Source organism: Alternaria triticimaculans (assembly GCF_023758025.1).
Source record: "Alternaria triticimaculans strain BMP 0046 chromosome Unknown scaffold_9, whole genome shotgun sequence".
Taxonomy (NCBI): Eukaryota; Fungi; Ascomycota; class Dothideomycetes; order Pleosporales; family Pleosporaceae; genus Alternaria; species Alternaria triticimaculans.
Window position 1 is genome coordinate 1,287,284 of NW_026055966.1, and position 17,230 is coordinate 1,304,513.

The 17,230-nt window shown below is 51.4% G+C and overlaps 5 protein-coding genes across 5 annotated transcripts; 3 read left to right on the forward strand and 2 right to left on the reverse strand.

Moving 5' to 3' along the window:
* Nucleotides 1-2,698: 2,698 nt before the first annotated feature.
* J4E78_006848 (uncharacterized protein) lies at nt 2,699-3,271 on the forward strand (the record flags this gene model as incomplete). The annotated part of the gene is made up of 1 exon (XM_049367458.1): nt 2,699-3,271. The coding sequence occupies one exon, from the start codon at nt 2,699-2,701 to the stop codon at nt 3,269-3,271; it is 573 nt and encodes a 190-aa protein (XP_049221205.1).
* A 307-nt stretch (nt 3,272-3,578) lies between these two features.
* On the reverse strand, nt 3,579-4,977 carry J4E78_006849 (uncharacterized protein; the record flags this gene model as incomplete). Its single annotated transcript, XM_049367459.1, has 2 exons — nt 3,579-4,918; nt 4,974-4,977. 2 exons carry the CDS (start codon nt 4,975-4,977, stop codon nt 3,579-3,581), a joined length of 1,344 nt encoding a protein of 447 aa, XP_049221206.1.
* A 3,387-nt stretch (nt 4,978-8,364) lies between these two features.
* Nucleotides 8,365-9,540, forward strand: J4E78_006850 (uncharacterized protein; the record flags this gene model as incomplete). The annotated part of the gene is made up of 2 exons (XM_049367460.1): nt 8,365-8,773; nt 8,828-9,540. 2 exons carry the CDS (start codon nt 8,365-8,367, stop codon nt 9,538-9,540), a joined length of 1,122 nt encoding a protein of 373 aa, XP_049221207.1.
* Nucleotides 9,541-14,240: 4,700 nt separating this feature from the next.
* On the reverse strand, nt 14,241-14,918 carry J4E78_006851 (uncharacterized protein; the record flags this gene model as incomplete). Its single annotated transcript, XM_049367461.1, has 1 exon — nt 14,241-14,918. The coding sequence occupies one exon, from the start codon at nt 14,916-14,918 to the stop codon at nt 14,241-14,243; it is 678 nt and encodes a 225-aa protein (XP_049221208.1).
* A 1,137-nt stretch (nt 14,919-16,055) lies between these two features.
* J4E78_006852 (uncharacterized protein) lies at nt 16,056-17,186 on the forward strand (the record flags this gene model as incomplete). The annotated part of the gene is made up of 1 exon (XM_049367462.1): nt 16,056-17,186. One exon carries the CDS (start codon nt 16,056-16,058, stop codon nt 17,184-17,186), a length of 1,131 nt encoding a protein of 376 aa, XP_049221209.1.
* Between the last annotated feature and the right edge of the window lie 44 nt (nt 17,187-17,230).

Sequence of the window (17,230 nt, forward strand, 5' to 3'; positions counted from 1 at the left end):
CGCGGCGGCACTATGCTAGAACTCCTTACCTTCGCGGGTGCATTCTTCCGCAGCGTCAGCATGTCACATTGTCACGTCTGGACTAACGATCTGCACTGCTATTGCACATACCGCTTTGGTAGCGGTCTCCAGATAGCTAACGGCAGAGCATCGAGAGAAATTTCTGCAACATTCCGGACCCCTCCAGAGTTGCCAACGGCCATTTCAAACATCTCTCTGGACATCAACGGCTCACAGCCCTAGCATCTTCCGTAACGATGCTACCTGTCGAGAAGCCAAACTACTTTTCACCAGAAATGACGAACACAATCCATCGTGGTGTAGCGTACACAACACAGCGCCTTTGATGAGCGCGGGCGGTACGGAGCGTCTGTCGACCAAGTTGGGCAGCAGCATCAACAAAGATTGCCTGGATTACTAATCATCTACTGGAACACCGGGCCATCGATTGGCCTCACTGCTGCAATCAGAACCAAAGCTTAACACCAAGAAGCCCGTGCCTAATGTGTGAAGCTACAGGATCGATCTAGCTTACGAGCGAAGTCTACAGCGTGGACGTCGCGTATGTGCGTCCTAGAAATTACTAACGCGTATTAAAATCCAGATCAACATTTCCCAATGAATACCTTCTCTTCGCAGGATGGCGCTACATAGCTCAGGCTCACGATGGCCAGCAGCCCAATCTTTCACCTGTTAGCCGAAGGTTCATGTCAAACAAGGCATACAACGTCGCTTAGCTATCTATATGCACTCTGCCGGGCGTAACAGGGACGCAACATGAATAACCACTCGTAAAGCTTTAATTCCCACAAGTTCGTCGCCGGATGCCGGTTTACCGTGCAAGAAGGTATGCGACGGCAATGTTCGAGGCTGGATAGGGAGAGTGATGTACATGAACAGCAGGGCTTACAGCGAGATAAGGCATGTAAGCAGGATGTGATGGAAAGTACTACTGGTACCGTACCACTCGTTCATCTTTCCGCTGAACGTGGGATGCACGAGCAGTATTGGTTCTGGCATGCGAGGGAATAGCAAGCTGTGTCCAGTCCCGGAGTGACAAGACATGCCAGCGTTCGCTGGGATGTGCTATAAGAGACGGACGAGGAAACTATGAAGGGCATACACACAGCAACTCACCCTCGATGAATTCCAAGCATCGACCTCTTTACCCTACTCGATTTGCGTACACCATGTCTGCCATGGAGGGGACGTCGTCAGACATGGGTGAGAGCACGGATGTCTCGACGCCCATCGACAATCATCCCACATCCAAATTCGCCGCAAGCCCATCAAGGGCCGCAAAAAAGATCCTTTACCATGCTTACACCTTGGTCCTCTTCACGTGCGACAACCTAAAAGACGTGGTCATTCCTCCCGCAGTTTTCGGCGTGCTCGCCACTCTCTCCGGCCCAGCTTTGGATCTACCATCCCAAGACGGTCTCGCGGTGTTGCGAAGAGTACCAACAACGTTGACATGGCTTTGGCTGATGCTGTTACCATGCTGCCTGCAAAACCAGCGTCATGAATCCTCAGTCCAAGAAGACGCAATCAACAAGCCCTGGCGTCCAATCCCAACAGGAAGGATTAACACAGCACAGACTACGAATCTGATGATTGCTGCATACCTGGCACTTGCACTTGTCAGTTACCAGTTCAACGTAGTGCCAATCTACGTCGCATGGGTTGTCTTCAACACCTTGTACCACGATATGGGCGGAAGCGACTACAGCGGCATCTCGCGCAATGCCATTTGTGCTCTTGGCCTCGTCTGCCCTTTCAGCGGCGCTCTAAGCATTGCCCTCGGTCCGGATACTACGATGAGCTACGCAGCATGGCAATGGATCTTTCTGGTCACACTTGGTATCATCGGCACAACGATTCATGCCCAAGACTTTCGCGACGAAGCCGGCGATCGAGCCCGTGGCCGGCGTACCATTCCGATTGAGTTGGGTAGGAGACGTGCGCTGTGGACTGTTGTGGTGGCCGTCGTTTTCTGGACATTTTGTGCACCGCTGGTCTTCTTGGGTGCTCGTTGGGAGGCGGCGGTAGTTTCGGTCTGTCTTGGTGGGCTTTTGGTGGGTACGGCTGTGCGAGCGGTCGCTATACAGGATGGAAGGTTGGATCGACAGATGTACAAGCTGTGGTGTTTTTGGATGTGCTCTTTTGGCGGACTACCGCTCTTGGCTACTGTTTTCCCTCTGCGAACATAGTCAGGGTCTTGCCGGGCGCCGATACGAGGCATCCTCTACTTCGCACGTGCAACACCACCACCGAATGCAATGCTCATCAGAGCGTCGGTCTCATCTCGAAGCTGTAATGACGGATCGTCTCTTCATGTTTGCGAAATGCAGTGAATATGAACATCTGCATCGCCTCCAAAGGGCAGGCAGCTGTATCGCGGCAATCTCCAAAGCGAGGCGGGGAAGGGCCGAGTGACCTAAAGCGGCAACGTTATGCGGCTCCGCACCTCCAATCCACAATACCATCAGTATTGCGTGCGGTCGCACCACATATTGGGGCGGTTCTTTCTTGATCGGTTGCGCAGTCCCGTGAGGGGGTGATAGTCTCGATGTGGAACGCAGGACCCGTATATAGTGTGCGCCTAGGTACCTGAGTATCTGCGACTTTGTCACCCTCCAGATAACCTCAAACAACCACCTCTTGTTCCAAGTAAATCATCGATAAATTAGTGTTCATAATGCCGTCCATCCATCCCGCCATCGACAACGGTATCAAGAAGGGCGACCCCAACTTCTCCGGCGGCAAGCTCTACTGCCATTGCCCCACCAAGAAGGTCGAAGTTACCCTCGCTGGTAATGTCGCGCACAACCACGCCTGCGGCTGCTCGAAATGCTGGAAGCCAAAAGGCGCGCTCTTCTCCGTCGTTGGAGTCATTCCAAAGGACAACGTCTCCGTAACTGCCAACGGCGACAAGCTGCACATCATCGACGAATCAGCGGCCATCCAGCGCAATGCCTGTAAGCAATGCGGCGTCCACCTCTTCGGTCGCATTGTCGTCGACCATCCATTCAAGGGCCTGGACTTCGTACACGTTGAACTCAGTGACAAGAAGGGATGGCAAGAGCCGCAGTTCGCCGCCTTCGTCAGCAGCATCATCGAGCAGGGTTTCAACCCGAAGGAGATGGACGCCGTGCGAGAGAAGTTCAGGAAGGAGGGTCTGCAGACATATGATGTGCTTAGCCCAGCGTTGATGGATCTCATCGCCACTTACACGGCGCAAAAGAGCGGGAAGCTGTCTTCGAAGTTGTAGGGTTGGGTTGCATGGTTCGGCGTTCCTGGTGTGGTTGGTGGGGATGATGTATTAGTACATGACGAGGAAGACTTAGAGCGAGGCTTGGTCTCATAGATGTTCAAGAAAATCGTGCACCTAAAGGACTGGCGAGTGCGGGATGTGTGGTGTTATATTGCATGCGACTGCCCAAGTGAGCACCGTGATCGCGCGCTAAACTTCTCTACAGCACGAGACACGCATTGCCGATTATGGTCATGATATCAGGTGAACACAGTTTCAATGATCGAGCTTTGAAATGGAAACGAGTTTATTAAATTATGGGTATCTACAACGGCGCACACTCCTGCTGCGTAAGCGCATTCGCATTAATAAACTCCACCTTATTCTCCCCGACCTCAATATCAAACGTAGAATCCAGCCCCCTCTCACTCAAAACCGTTGTCGCAGTGTAATACACATACTCGGCAGTCTCCTTGCCCGCGGGGCTCATCTCGACAATCGTTGGTGTAAGACGAGGAATAACAAGGCCCTGGACCTTGGTCTTCTTCGAGACGTTGAGCTGTGGTGTAGCACCGGTCTGGAGGAGGGCCTTGGAAACGGCGGCGGTGATGGTCATTTTCCATTCGCCTGTTGTGGTATCCTTGGCTGTGCATGATTGCGCTTCTTGGTAGAGGACGTCGGGGTTGATGGGGTAGCTGCCTGTGCCGCCATTGTCGAAGGTCTCGTCGTTGACGCGGATGGTGAAGGAGTCGAAGGCATCGGTGGCGTTGAGTGTCTGGGTGAATTCGAACCACTGGAACACTTCGTCTAGGTATCCAGAGGACGTTCCTAACTTGTAGGTAGCGCGGTTGGCGACGATCTCGGCGGGCGCGCTGCCATTGCGCGAGACTGGAATGAGAGAAGCTGTGAGCGTGTTGCCGTCGCGGCCGGTGACTGGTGTGGTTCGGACACGAAGACGTCCTGTTAACTCGACTGCTCCGTCCTTGAGTTGGTATGTTGTGATGTAAGGGCGGATGTCCGCTGGCTCCATGGGCTCCGTTAATGTGACATCTCCTGGCACGAGGTGGATCAATTTCTCAAAGGCAGCTTCACACTGCGACTTGAAGTAGGCCTTGTCTGCAAGCTTGCGCATAGTCGCGTTATCGTCGGCAAGGAAGATGCGCTTGTCGGAGTTCAAAGTGTTGTTGGCGTTGACGACCAATGGGTTCGCTGTCGAGTTGTTGAGGTACTCCGTTACCACAGCGTTATCCATCTCTCCGCTGGTGGTATCGAAAGTCGCCTTGTTCTCGGCGGTGACGGGACCGGAGACGATCTCCGGGTGATCGACTGAGTGAACACCTCCAATGCTGTGACCACAAGCAATCAAAGTGATCATCTCCTTCTCCGTCAAACTGGCAGTTTCAAATCTCTTCCTTGTGGTGTCAAGGTCGGTGTGCGCTTCCGGTACGCCTTTGATGCCAGCCTCTGCCGCGTCTTTGCGGCCCAGTCGTAGAGGCACGCGCATGTCAGCGCAACGAGCCACAGACATGACCAATGACAAGGCCAAAACGTCGGCTGCGGAGCTCCGGCTGTTGACTGAACTGGCCATATCGGATAGGGTGTTGTTCAAAGCGGCACCGAGATTCTCTGGTCTGTCGAGTTCGTATTGAATCGAGGCGTCCAAGCCTCCGATCCCCGTTGAGGCATCGTGGGTGACGGCGTCGTGGAAGTTCGTTCGCACCCATTCTGCGGCCTTTTGGATGCCTGGTTGGCGAGCGCCGAATGAGCAGGTCTGGACCTCTGTTGTTGTGTAAGTCTTAAGCGGGATGTACTGAGGGTAACAGGTACGTACGATCTGAGAGTTCTCCATTCCTGATGTACCCAGATTGCAGATACAGTAGGTCATCGAGCTGGTCGTACTTGCTGGGCCAGACGTAGGCTTGACAACTCGGCGCAAGCAGCGCGAGGCTGATTAGTTGGTTTCTCCTCATGATTAATGTGTTTAAATGTTCTAACGAAGGACTAAACGAATGTCGAATGATGATGGTGAAAACCGTTGTGCCGAGCAGCGGTATATAAGGCCTCTAGAATGCGCAATGCTATTAAAGGGTATCGGTACGGGGCTTCTTAACAGCGCATGATCAATGCGCATACGGGAAAGGCTGCCATAGTGCCCGTTGCAGCGATTAAGTTCGTGTTCAGGATACGATGTAGGATGGAGCATGGAAGGTGTGGGGTTGCGGTTACTCTCACCGAGAAGCTAAGGACAGCTTCGTCTAGAATACGATCTTAGACCATTGCCGTCTAAAATTGGCATCATGAACCTCATGCATGATTGGTATCTTCTTCTAGCCAATTGGTCCTGAAAATCTCCGGGTTGTGCACGCGACAAGTGGTGGTCTGGGTTCGCCTTCTCTCGGCGGAATTGCCGACGGATGCAGGGACCTATTGATCTGGTGGAGCTTTCGACTTGAGGACTGTACAGTCTGTTGAACACCACGACGACTGAAAGGCGTGGGTGTTTGCTGTTACTGCTTTCCAATCTGTTCGCGACTACGCACAAAAGCTTCATCGTGTAGTTTGCGATCCCGTTCGTTATTGGGGTAACGCGCGCGCCTGACCTGCGAAAAGGGGTATCATCTTATACCGAGGCATGATGGCTAGCAAGGCTATGCATGCGACGTCCCCATTGTTCTCTGCTTTTGCTTATCGTACGAGAAGCGCACTAGGCCGAGATCTTGGGCGGAGACAGTTTGGCGGGTATCAACACGCGTGTGCAATGTTGTTCCTTCCACGTTTGACAGCTTCTGGCAGGTGCGACAGCGGACAGCTGAAGCCTGGCATTGTAATTCCGGGTGTTCGCAAGTGAGGATAATGCGAAAAGAAAAAGCGTCGCTAGTTCGCTAGCTTTCTCCAGTGGTGGAGGGATGCCGGTGATTTGACGCAAGGCACAAGGTTTGAGTGAAGCTGGTGGGAGCTCTGAGCGGAAAGACACCAGGGGTTGGCTTGGCGGAGTAAGCTGAGTAAGCAAATCTCTCCCTCTTCCTCCAGGTCTGTCATTTGCCCACAATTGGGAGGCAAGAATGATTGGATGACTGAAACATTGCTATAGATTTTCTAATTCATTCACAGTCGATTGTTTCAACTCTTCCACTCGATTCCAATGTCTCGTCCTTGCACTGAAGGTGTGAAGGGCCCAAAGAGCTCGCCTGACAGCAAGCCAGATTGAACATCGATGGAACATTCATGAGTCATTGTTTAGAGACAAACATCAAACAAGTTTTTCACTGATGTACAAGCTGTTCGTACGAATGGTGTACATCGTCCGACCTGACGTCTCACCACCAAACCGGATGGGTGTAGAACTGAGCCGCCGCTCCTCATCACATTTATCATGAATGTATCATATATATTGACCTTCGACTGCTACACTGATCATACGGGTCGAGTACATGGCATCGTGCACGCTATACCATGCCCTTCTGGAAAAGTGAAGGTGACATGGCATCCACTCGCGCGCTGCATCTGCGCCATCGCTTTCACAGGTGCCAGCGCGAGGTAGACTGCAGGCGATTTGATTGAGGTGAAAGTCGAAATGCGAGCTTTTGTGTGGGCACTCCTCATTCATACGGATCGATGGCGACCTTGTTCAGTCACACGTCTCTCCCTGACACGATATAATTCCGCCCGCTCCTATATGATCATGGTCCCTCTACACCAACCGGCGACTTTGCACGATCCAAGCAGAGTCCCACGAACCGCAACGAAGACCATCGGACGCACCTCTCCATCGAAACCAATTATAACACTCAACATGCAACCATGCCGGTCTCCGACTCCTGATGCAGTCATCACCGAAGTGATCAACGAGATCTGCAGCCTATGGAATATACAACAAGTGCACCAAGCACTTCCATATGGCTTGAGCTATAGACACACCAATGACATCGAGAAATGGGGCGAAGAATTCCTAGTCCTCCTTCTGGATCTAGCGAAGCTTACAAAAGGGAAGCTAGACGAAGTGAAGAAAAGGATTCAAAAGCGTATTGATCAAGGGCGCAGCACAAAGCTCAGTCGCGACACGTGCACGACGCGAGAGGATATCCTCGCGCTAATCAGGTACTATGCTCAGCAAGAGCCTCATGAAGAGCCTGTTGAAGAGCCTGTTGAAGAGCCTGATGAAGAGCCTGATGAAAAGCCTGATGAAGAGCTTGATGAAGAGTCTGACGAAGACCCTGATGAAGACCCTGATGAAGATTACATACCTCCCGTGCCGAAAAAGGAACGTCGCTATAATCCTTAGGCCCAGAAGCGAATTCGATTCGACAGGCATGCTAACCTATCATCTTGACTTCGGTCGAGCGTTTATTATACCATTCAACGGTGCGCCCCTCTCGAAATGAAATGGAGAAGTCCCTCACGCGACAGCAATCGGCCGGTGGTGGTACGAACTGAAGCTAAGAAAGGCTTATCAATGTTGGACTGATATGGAGAATATTGAGATACCCAAATCCGAAATGACCAAAGTGAATCACTTATATGACCTTGCAACGTGATGTCATGTATCCCAAGCTCTTTCTCTTCAAGCAACCTGGTTGAGTATCGACAGTTGCCTGATACTGTATGTCGGCTGGAAAGCAGCGCTCTATTAATCGTATTGATGTCACCGCGATACATAGGAATGAGGTGTGGCAGCCTCTCCAGATTTCCGCTTGACAAACGTCAGGGTGCCCAGCATGTGTGCCTGTCTATGAGTGATCTGGTAGGGTGAAGTTGGACTAGCACGCCGGAGACTCGTCCGGGACGCGTAAGTCGCCTGAACGCAAGCTCTGTGACATCTGGTCGTTGTTGCGTGCTCGAGAACGGGTTGTAATATCGCCGGACCAAAAGCGGTGCGTACCAAAACGCAATTCTTCTAAGTCGATAAGGGCAAAGGTTGGAAAAGTCAAGGTACAGATGTGGGGTAGTTTTGGAGATCGTGAGCTAGCAGCGCCAAGGACCTCGGCTCAGATCCTCAGAGCCAGCCGCCCCTCAACAATCACAGGCAAGCGGCACACCATCGTCATCGCGTTATAAGTTCCTAGTCCCGCAATGAAGCTCTCTTCATCTCTGTCGACACTGCCACGAGCGCAATGGTGGACCTCACGCAACATCCCGTAAAGGCCATATACGGGCTCGGCGCCCTGGGCTTTGAGCTCGTGCGCTTCCCTATCATCCTCATCAAGTTTCTCGTTCTCGGTCGCCAGCATCCTAGCTGGACTCTTCGACAAGCTGTCACTGTACATGCTTTCTTCTCGGGTCTTTGGCACGTGTCAAAGGTGCAGGTTGCTACGCCGCTACCCCTGACACCGGAACAAGAGAAGGAGCGCTTTGTCGTCATCAAGCCGGCCAAGAACGATGCATACAAGGGGCCATTGAGAAGCAACAAGGATATTGTGCCTGTTGAAATTGGGGCGACATGGTTTCCTGCGCCGCTGACCACGGGCAGCGATAAGAACACCAAGGTCGTTCTTCATATCCACGGCGGAGCTTTCGTCACTGGTAAGCAAATAGCTTCCATCATGCTTGAGATGCTTGAAAGCTGACTTCATTCAGGAGATGGACGAACAGCAGCCAGTGGCCCAATGGCCAAGAAACTCCTCAAACACACACCAGCCACGCACGTCTTCTGCCCGCAATACCGCCTCTCGACCCTGCCCGTCTCGAAGACGTCGAACCCGTTCCCCGCCGCCCTCCAAGACAGCCTGACATCATACCTATACCTTCTAAACGACCTCAAGATCTCCCCGAAGAACATCATACTCTCCGGCGACTCAGCAGGCGGCAACCTCGCCATCGCGCTCCTCCGCTACATCACCGACTACGGCTCCGAACTCGGTCTACCCGCCCCCTCCTCCGCGCTCCTATGGTCACCGTGGACCAACCCTGCCGATACCTCCGGCTCCTACGTCCACGACAACCGAAATTACGCCACAGACTACATCTCCCCGCCCTTCACGGCATGGGGCACAACCGCGTATGCGGGCGAGGGAGGGGACAAGGTCTTGTCGCAGCCTTATGTCTCGCAGAAGAACCGGACGTTCAAGACTGAGGTGCCAATGTTCGTGAACACTGGCAGCGGAGAGGTGCTGTACTTTGATATTGTGGAGTGGGCGGAGAAGATGAAGGAGGCGGGTAATGATCTTCAATTGGATATTGAGGAGAATGTCCCTCATGATATCCTTCTTCTTGGTCACCTCCTAGGGTTCAACCAGGAGGCTGTGAATATGGCTAAGCGGGCGGGCGAGTGGTTGAGGGGAAGGGTATGAGAAGCAGGGACTATCATACCCCACGGGGATTGCGAGCGGCTCCTCGGATGTACATCCTCTCATACAGTTCATCTAGCTCATGCCTTGTATCATTGGCCAATAATTATCTTTGGGATTCCCTGTTGTCGGCCCAGATGCTGTGCCGCCTTGTCATTACTATTTGCGGGGTGCCTTGCCGTTGTGGTGGCGGGCACACCTGGGCGTCAAGCACCAGCGCTAATGAGCTCTCCAATCGTCACCAGCCAAAATTGCCCCGCTTCACCGGAACGACGCATGAAAGCATCTATCTGCATTTCCAGCCTGCACGCTGCATGTCGGAAGTCCATCGCCGCCCCCTTATCGAATCATGAGTTGCCACAAGATAACACAGCCCCAGCCTGATCATGGCGGAGCCTGGACCGGCTGAGCAGGTCCACCACTTCGATCTATGAAGCCAAAGATGGCAGCGTCTCGCTCGGCCACGCCTCTGCGATCCATTCGAAAAATTCTGTATCAGGATGGCAGAAGGTCTGGCTGCCATTGGTCTTGCCGGAAACATCATCCAATTCATCTCTTTCAGCTTTGTTCTCGTGTCGAAGACCAGGGAATTGCATGAGTCCACATCGGGCTTATTGAATGAGAATATCGATCTCAAAATCATCTCCCAGGATATTAGTGCCTTAAGTAATGGTATAACTTCAAGCGCACGCTCGTCCAGACGACTATCCGAGATCGCTCATCATTGCGACACTATTGCGAGAGAACTTCTGGACGCGATTAACAGACTTAACAAGCAGCATGTGCCAGGATCTGGCAAAGTACCAACAAAATGGCAGAGCTTTCGCAAAGCTCTCAAGAGTGTGTGGGGAAAAGCGCACATTGAAGAGTTGACGTTGAGGCTGGCACGGCTCAGAGACCAGGTAAACATGCATCTGGTTTCTAACACGAAGTATTAGCCCTCGCCACTATTCAAGACGATATTTACTAATCACACTCCTAGTGACAATCAATTTCAACTGAAGCAATTGTTGGAAGATTGGAAGGACAAGAATATGCAGGCAGAGTACGAAATCACCGCACAGATTCAGGCCCTCGATCGTCAGCTCCAAGCTACTCAGGCACGCGTTCTAAATCTACAGGGCGATGCCTACTGGAAGAGGCTGCAGGATTGCTTTTCTCAGCTATCTTCGGAGATTCATCAAGTGTCTCAGTCTCATGCGATCATTGCTAGCCTCCGCTACGAGTGCATGCATACGAGACAGAGTGCGATTAGAGATGCTCACAAAAAGACTTTTTCCTGGCTTTACAGCCATGATGACCTAGACATCCTCGATGATTTGGATGGTCTTGATAACGCGGATAGCCTGGATGCACAATCGGGGACCGGGTTCGCAGAATGGCTGCAAGATGGCAGTGGAATATACTGGATTACAGGAAAGCCAGGTGAGTTGTGGTCGAATATACCTTATGAGACACTAGTCTTACGCCACGCAAGGGTCCGGGAAGTCCACGTTGATGAAATATCTTTTCGAGCATGACGATACCGTCGACAATCTGCGAATTTGGTCCGGAGATGCACCGTTGGTAAGAGCATGCTTCTACTTTTGGCTACCAGGTCAGCAGATGCAAAACTCTCTGGAAGGACTTCTACAAACACTTCTATATCACATATTACACGCCTGCCCCGATTTGGTTCCAGAGCTTTGTCCTGGAAGATTGGCTGCTCAATACCATCCCGACCTTCATGGCATCGCTTCGCCAATCCCTTGGACCCTTCTGGAGTTGCAAAGGTCGATCGCTCTATTCAAGACACAGACTACAGTGCGCACCAAGTTCTACTTCCAGGTAGACGGCTTAGACGAGTATTATGGAGATAGTTGGGACGTGATCGAGACATTGCGGGACCTGTCCACTGCTCCAAATGTCAAACTCTGCCTTTCAAGTAGACCTTGGAATTGTTTCCAGGACTCGTTTGGACGATCAAATCCGCATGTGCTCCGAATACACGAATTTACCAGACCAGACATTGAGCTATTTGCGTGGGAAAATCTGCTATCCGACAGTCGCTACATTGACTTCGAACCGACACTGTTTAATGATCTGGTACGGGATATCGGCGAACGAGCACAAGGTGTTTTCCTTTGGGTACGTCTCGTGGTCAAATCGCTTCGTAACGGCATCATCAACCAGGATCCAGTGACCATATTACAAGAGCGCTTGCAAGCGACACCATCGGACTTGGAAGAGTTCTTCGAGCAGATTCTGGCGTCGGTGGATGCGATATATCGAAGCAGAATGGCTTGGACGTTCCTCGTCGCTATGCGGAGTCCGCGTCAACTGAAATTGATACACTACTACTTTCTGGAACAAGAAGACCCAACCTTCGGATTCGATAAGCCCGACGAGATATGGTCACACTCTGAGATACAAAGATGTGCAATCAAGACCGAGAGACGGCTCAACGGTCGGTTCAAAGGTCTTTTAGAGGCCACCCCCTCGGTGGACATCACCGCGCAGACAGAAGTCGACTTCTTGCACCGTACCTTGAGCGACTTCCTCGCGACAAATCGCATGAAGGACAAGCTCCAGTCTTGGGCGTCGGAGGAACTTAATGTCTTCACTGCCATAAGCATGGCTTTGATTGCAGAATCAAAATTCATCGAGGAGAACCCCACTTTCCAAAATTACAAGATGGCCGTGGAACTGGCCAGCAAAGGCGCTATCGAGACAGGCGACACAACGCAATGCTTTCAGGTCATAGATCAAGCAGAACTAGGGAACGAGGCCATGAGACCATGTCATACTTGGTGCAGACTCAACTGTGACATCCTTCGGTTCGCGGCCTCGCTCGGGCATGCCGAGTACCTGAATTACCGGATGCACAAGGATGGTGCGCTTCTGGGCCTTGATCATATTCTCAAACATGATGTAATGGCTTCAGTTGCGCCTGGCGAATCGTATGCCTTTTGTCTGCCCTCTATCTCATCACTCCATGGCATTTCCAGCCAGTCTGGTAAGAGATTCCCCGGACTCTCATCAAACACAAAAGCGAACGCTCCTCTACCGTCGTTAGTGACGGTTCTCTTTGGACTTGGAGCTAATCCGAATACCATCGTGGATGGCGTCACCAGTTGGACTGCATTCGCGGACAGAGCAGCGGAACTGATGGACGGCGAACACGAAGAGCAATATTGGGAAATCTTCGGCATGTTCCTTGAGCAGGGTGTTGATGTAAACATAACTACTGGCAGCTGGATTGGCATGCTAAATCGGGCAAACGCGAAATCGGAGAACAAGATGCGGAACTTATCCAGATATTTCAAGCGTCTCTTCAGCCATCGATTGTGCCCGAATGCTACGTCACAGAGCACCACAATCACTACCGCTTTTGTAAGGACGCTAGCAAAGCACACTTTTGATGTTTCTACCGCTTCGCAACCCATTCAACACGACCTCTTACGAGAATTCCTCCGCAATGGGGCGGATCTTTCCGTGATATATCGCGACACATCCTCTTCCGGATGGTTTGAGAATTTGCACCAGGCTTTAAGTTCTCCAAAGAGCCTCAGAGACTCGCTCTCTCCACGAGTCGCGCAATACCGTATCTTTCTTGAGAACGGTCTGGATCCAAACATGGCCATGCACAATGGTTGTACGTTCTGGGAGAATCTTCTCATTGCCATGTATAGTGGCTATGAGCTGAGCGGATACAACGCAGGATGCAACAATATCGTTCGCGATATTTGCCTTGTCTCTTTGCAGTATGGGGCTGATCCTCATGTCTCTGTCATTCAATCAATATTGCGGGGGATGAATAACATCTCAAACTTCTGCGCAGGATCTCATCGCGCTGATATTCAACGAGCGCTGCACAAGGAAATTGATGGCAGAGAATGCCACACCAAGTCGCAAATTTTTGCGCAATCGAAAGATGGCGACCATCTGGGAATGAGTCACCTCATTCAGTCGGCAGACCTATCTCCATCGCCCCGGAGTCAAAAGTGCCAGGTCAAGAAACGCGATCATGGACAGGTCGGTCACGGCAGACAGGATTTACATTACAAACGAGTGCGGTTCGGCTAAGCCGCCACTGGTGATCAAGACTCATAAATCGCAATGGATGTGACTTCTCGATGAAGTCGGAACGACGTGCAGTGTTGAGTGACCCCATTTGCGTCGATATCATCTTGGTGTGTTAGTGAATGAACTTCTTGAAGCTTTTAAGACATCAAGGGAAGCATGATTAGAAACCTTCTGCTTTGTCTCCACTGGCCTTTTTACGACAGCTAGATTGAACACAGAATAGTATTGGTCTGCAAAAAAAGGATCGACTATATTCCGAAACTCTACCTGGGCTGGTTACAATAAACTACCCTGCCGCGATGTATACTACTTGTGCAAAGAGAGGAAACCCTTGAACGACTGCCATTTATTCTGCTGTTCCCCCTTGCTTCCCTGGATGTGATGCTGTCCTTCCTCAATTATCTTGCGGTCCCCGGGGGTACGAAAAGTCCTTCTTGCACTCTTCGGAAAGCCAGATATGCAATGCAAAGAAGACATAGGTATCGGCGTTGAGAGTGGGTCTCGTTTTATAATCTTTGCTCTCCTCTGTTTCCTTGTATTTGAGGCAATTGTAAGCGCCGTAAGCGAGATCATCCACCTGGGCACGGACCCTGTTCGTGTTGTCATTAGCAGTTCACGCTCAATTGTCGACAGCGTACTTACTGTCCCTCGCTGACTTTCCCGTAGTGCATGAACTCATGCAGCACATTTGCGCCACGATATTGACGTGTGGTAGTAGCCGTGTCGATATGATTCGCGATTGACGCGCAGTTGTTCGCCAGGAAGTCCGCCTTGTTCTTCCTGTCGAAGAACTTGTCGCAGTAATGCATGGATGGACCTAAGCCACCCTTTCTTGTCCGACTGTAGTATGCGGTCGCCGATCTTCCCTCTTTATCGATTTTGTCGCACCATTTTGGACTCACAGGCAAGTAATCGTCCTGCCAGACCGTCACACCGCTGAGGACGACGGAACCCTCACTATTTGCGTTGTCGCCCACAAAATTGGTCAAAACACCTCGAACGTCGTCATCGACCTCCCCGGGGTGCCCTTTGGGATCTCTACCAAACCAGGCGGTCAAATAGCCTCTGTATTTGGGATTGTCGAAGTTCTTCAACGCCACGACGGCGATATCAACGGCTTCTTTCTGAGCGTCTTGTAGGAACTTCCTACGCTCAGCAGACTCTATGTGCTCTACATTGAACAGAGTCCGCTTGTCGAGGCCGGGGTTAACCTTGAAGAGGTCTCGTCCCTGCACATCATCGGGATGGATAGGTTTGGCAGCAACGAGGCTTGAGAGAGGCGAAACTACAAGAAGTAGGGGTTTGATCAGTCTCATCTTGTGTTGCAAAGTGCTGTGTGCGTCGCCGGGGTCTGAATAGTTACTGATGAGTAAGTTGTCTTGCCTGGTATGATCGATGCTTTCCAGTGAGGTCTGTCTACGTTCATATAGTTTCTTTACCTGTCCTACTACTGCTGTGCCACGAATACACTGGCCCCCGTTGCTTTGATGACATCTCAATGCTTGCACGAAGTGTCCTCAAGAATGGCACCGGGAAACGATCATCTGGGGCCAATATGTCGGATCCATCATGTTTCATGACAGCAGATCATCGCTACGGCGCAGTGGTGGTATGATCTTTGCCCGGTCCCCTGACCGGACTCCGCTTCAGAGAGAGTCGTTTATGGGGGGCAGAAATCCCGGAACATAGGAGCTGGTCCGAGTTTCTGGTTTGACAGCACTGTTTCCACACTTAAAGCTCGAGATCACCGTCTAAGAGTTTGACAACTGCCGGGAGAGACGCTTGTGAATGCGTTCACAGTCATTGTGGCCTGAACTCATTCGACTGATAGCTCCATTAAACCCTTCTGCGACCATGAAACATACCCTGAAATACACGGCAACTAACCTGGGAGCTCATGCAACGTGTTGATCGATCTTCCCACAATAGTCTGATGAAGTGCCTGCTCATCCGGCATCGGCCGTACGGCGATCGAACAATGACTTGTTCATATCCATCGCGAACCGAGCACTAGTGAGAATGCTACGATTCGTCAAGTCTTGGACTCGAAACGCAACGAGATGACCTCGAGAGGCACAGCGCGACGACAGAGTGAGACCTGTGTGACCAAGGGGCTGAATCAAACAAGATAGAACGTCATATTAGCATTTATCACAACTGATTTGGAATCTGCGGGATCCGAAGCGGGGTCCGAAGCGGTTACTGGTGTTCACTGCGGCACAGCAAGGCTGCTTTCATGGGGCGACATTACCTAGCCCGCATGACGTCAGAGCTGTCAGAACGCTGACTGATCGCAACCTTCGCCTTCGTCACAACAAGCATGATTGTTTCTTCTAAAAAGATAGTGTTTGCTGTTATCACCAGCTAATTCATCACTTTCCTTATCCATACGCGTCCGACTCACGACCTATATCCAGGCCCGCACTGCACATAATAGGAAGCCCGCGCTCGCTATGACTACTCCAGATGTACCCATCAACATTCTGTCCCTACGATTTGAAGCAGAAAGTCTGGCAACCAACAGGAAGTTTCAGCTGAACCGCAAACGACATTGTGACCTCGGCCACATCGTAATCACAACCTCAGAGGAAGAGCGCTCAGTGACTCTCTTCTGCGATGGCCTTACCACTACAAGAACAGGACTGGATTTACTCGAAGCACTGAGATCTGGTTTATTCGAATTGATGGAGTCTGGCAAGGACAACGCAAGTGTAATCAAGCCGCCAGCTGCAGCTACCCCATCCCAGATGGGCAAGTGCAACGTACCCCCCAGGTCATCGCCACAGCGTCGGCAAGTGTCATTCGACATCCTCACTGATACCACACATGCTGCATGGAAAGATGTGTTGCAGCCCGGCCAAACCTACGGGTTACGACTATCTAAAGATAACGGCCAAGTGTATGCGTGCTACACTGACGAATTGGACGACCTATCCGAGGACGGATCATCCGCTCAGAAGTATCCCGTTGGCCGTGAAGGTGACACATATTACTTCAGTGTCCACGACGATCCAGCGCCTCCAAGGATCTTTGCCAGATTGGAGATGCCCCACCAAGCACATCTTACTGGTCCAATACCCTTCACCTTCATCATTGAGTACACGACCAACAGTCTTGAGCCATTTGTGGTTGACAAATCTCGTACCCCGGTCTCGGTTTTTGAACAAGATCTGAAATCGATTGGCCAATTGATCGATTGCCGAGACAACGACACCGGGGAGAAAGTATCATGGGGCGCCTCTTTCATCTGCTATGACTACGATCCTCATCCGTTGTTCCCGGACGATGATGACTTTATCGAGATCTCAACGGACAAGCCATGGCGATTCGAATGCACACTGGGGAATCTAGACAACGAGGAGGAGTACGTGCGCAGCATGGAAGGGCTGGAGGCTGGTCGCACGTACAGGGCTCAGTTTGCTGGGCATCGCGACTTCGGTCGATGGCAGTATGGAAGGAAAGTGGATTTGCTTTCCGGATCACGAGAAGAAAAAATGAAGAGGTGGGACGTAGACATGGAGAAGTTGGGGTACTTGGATATCGAGAGGCTCGGGGAGGATGTATGTTTTGGGACTGTTGCATAAGTAAGCAGTCATTTTCATTGCGACAAACAATAGTTTTTTGAGGA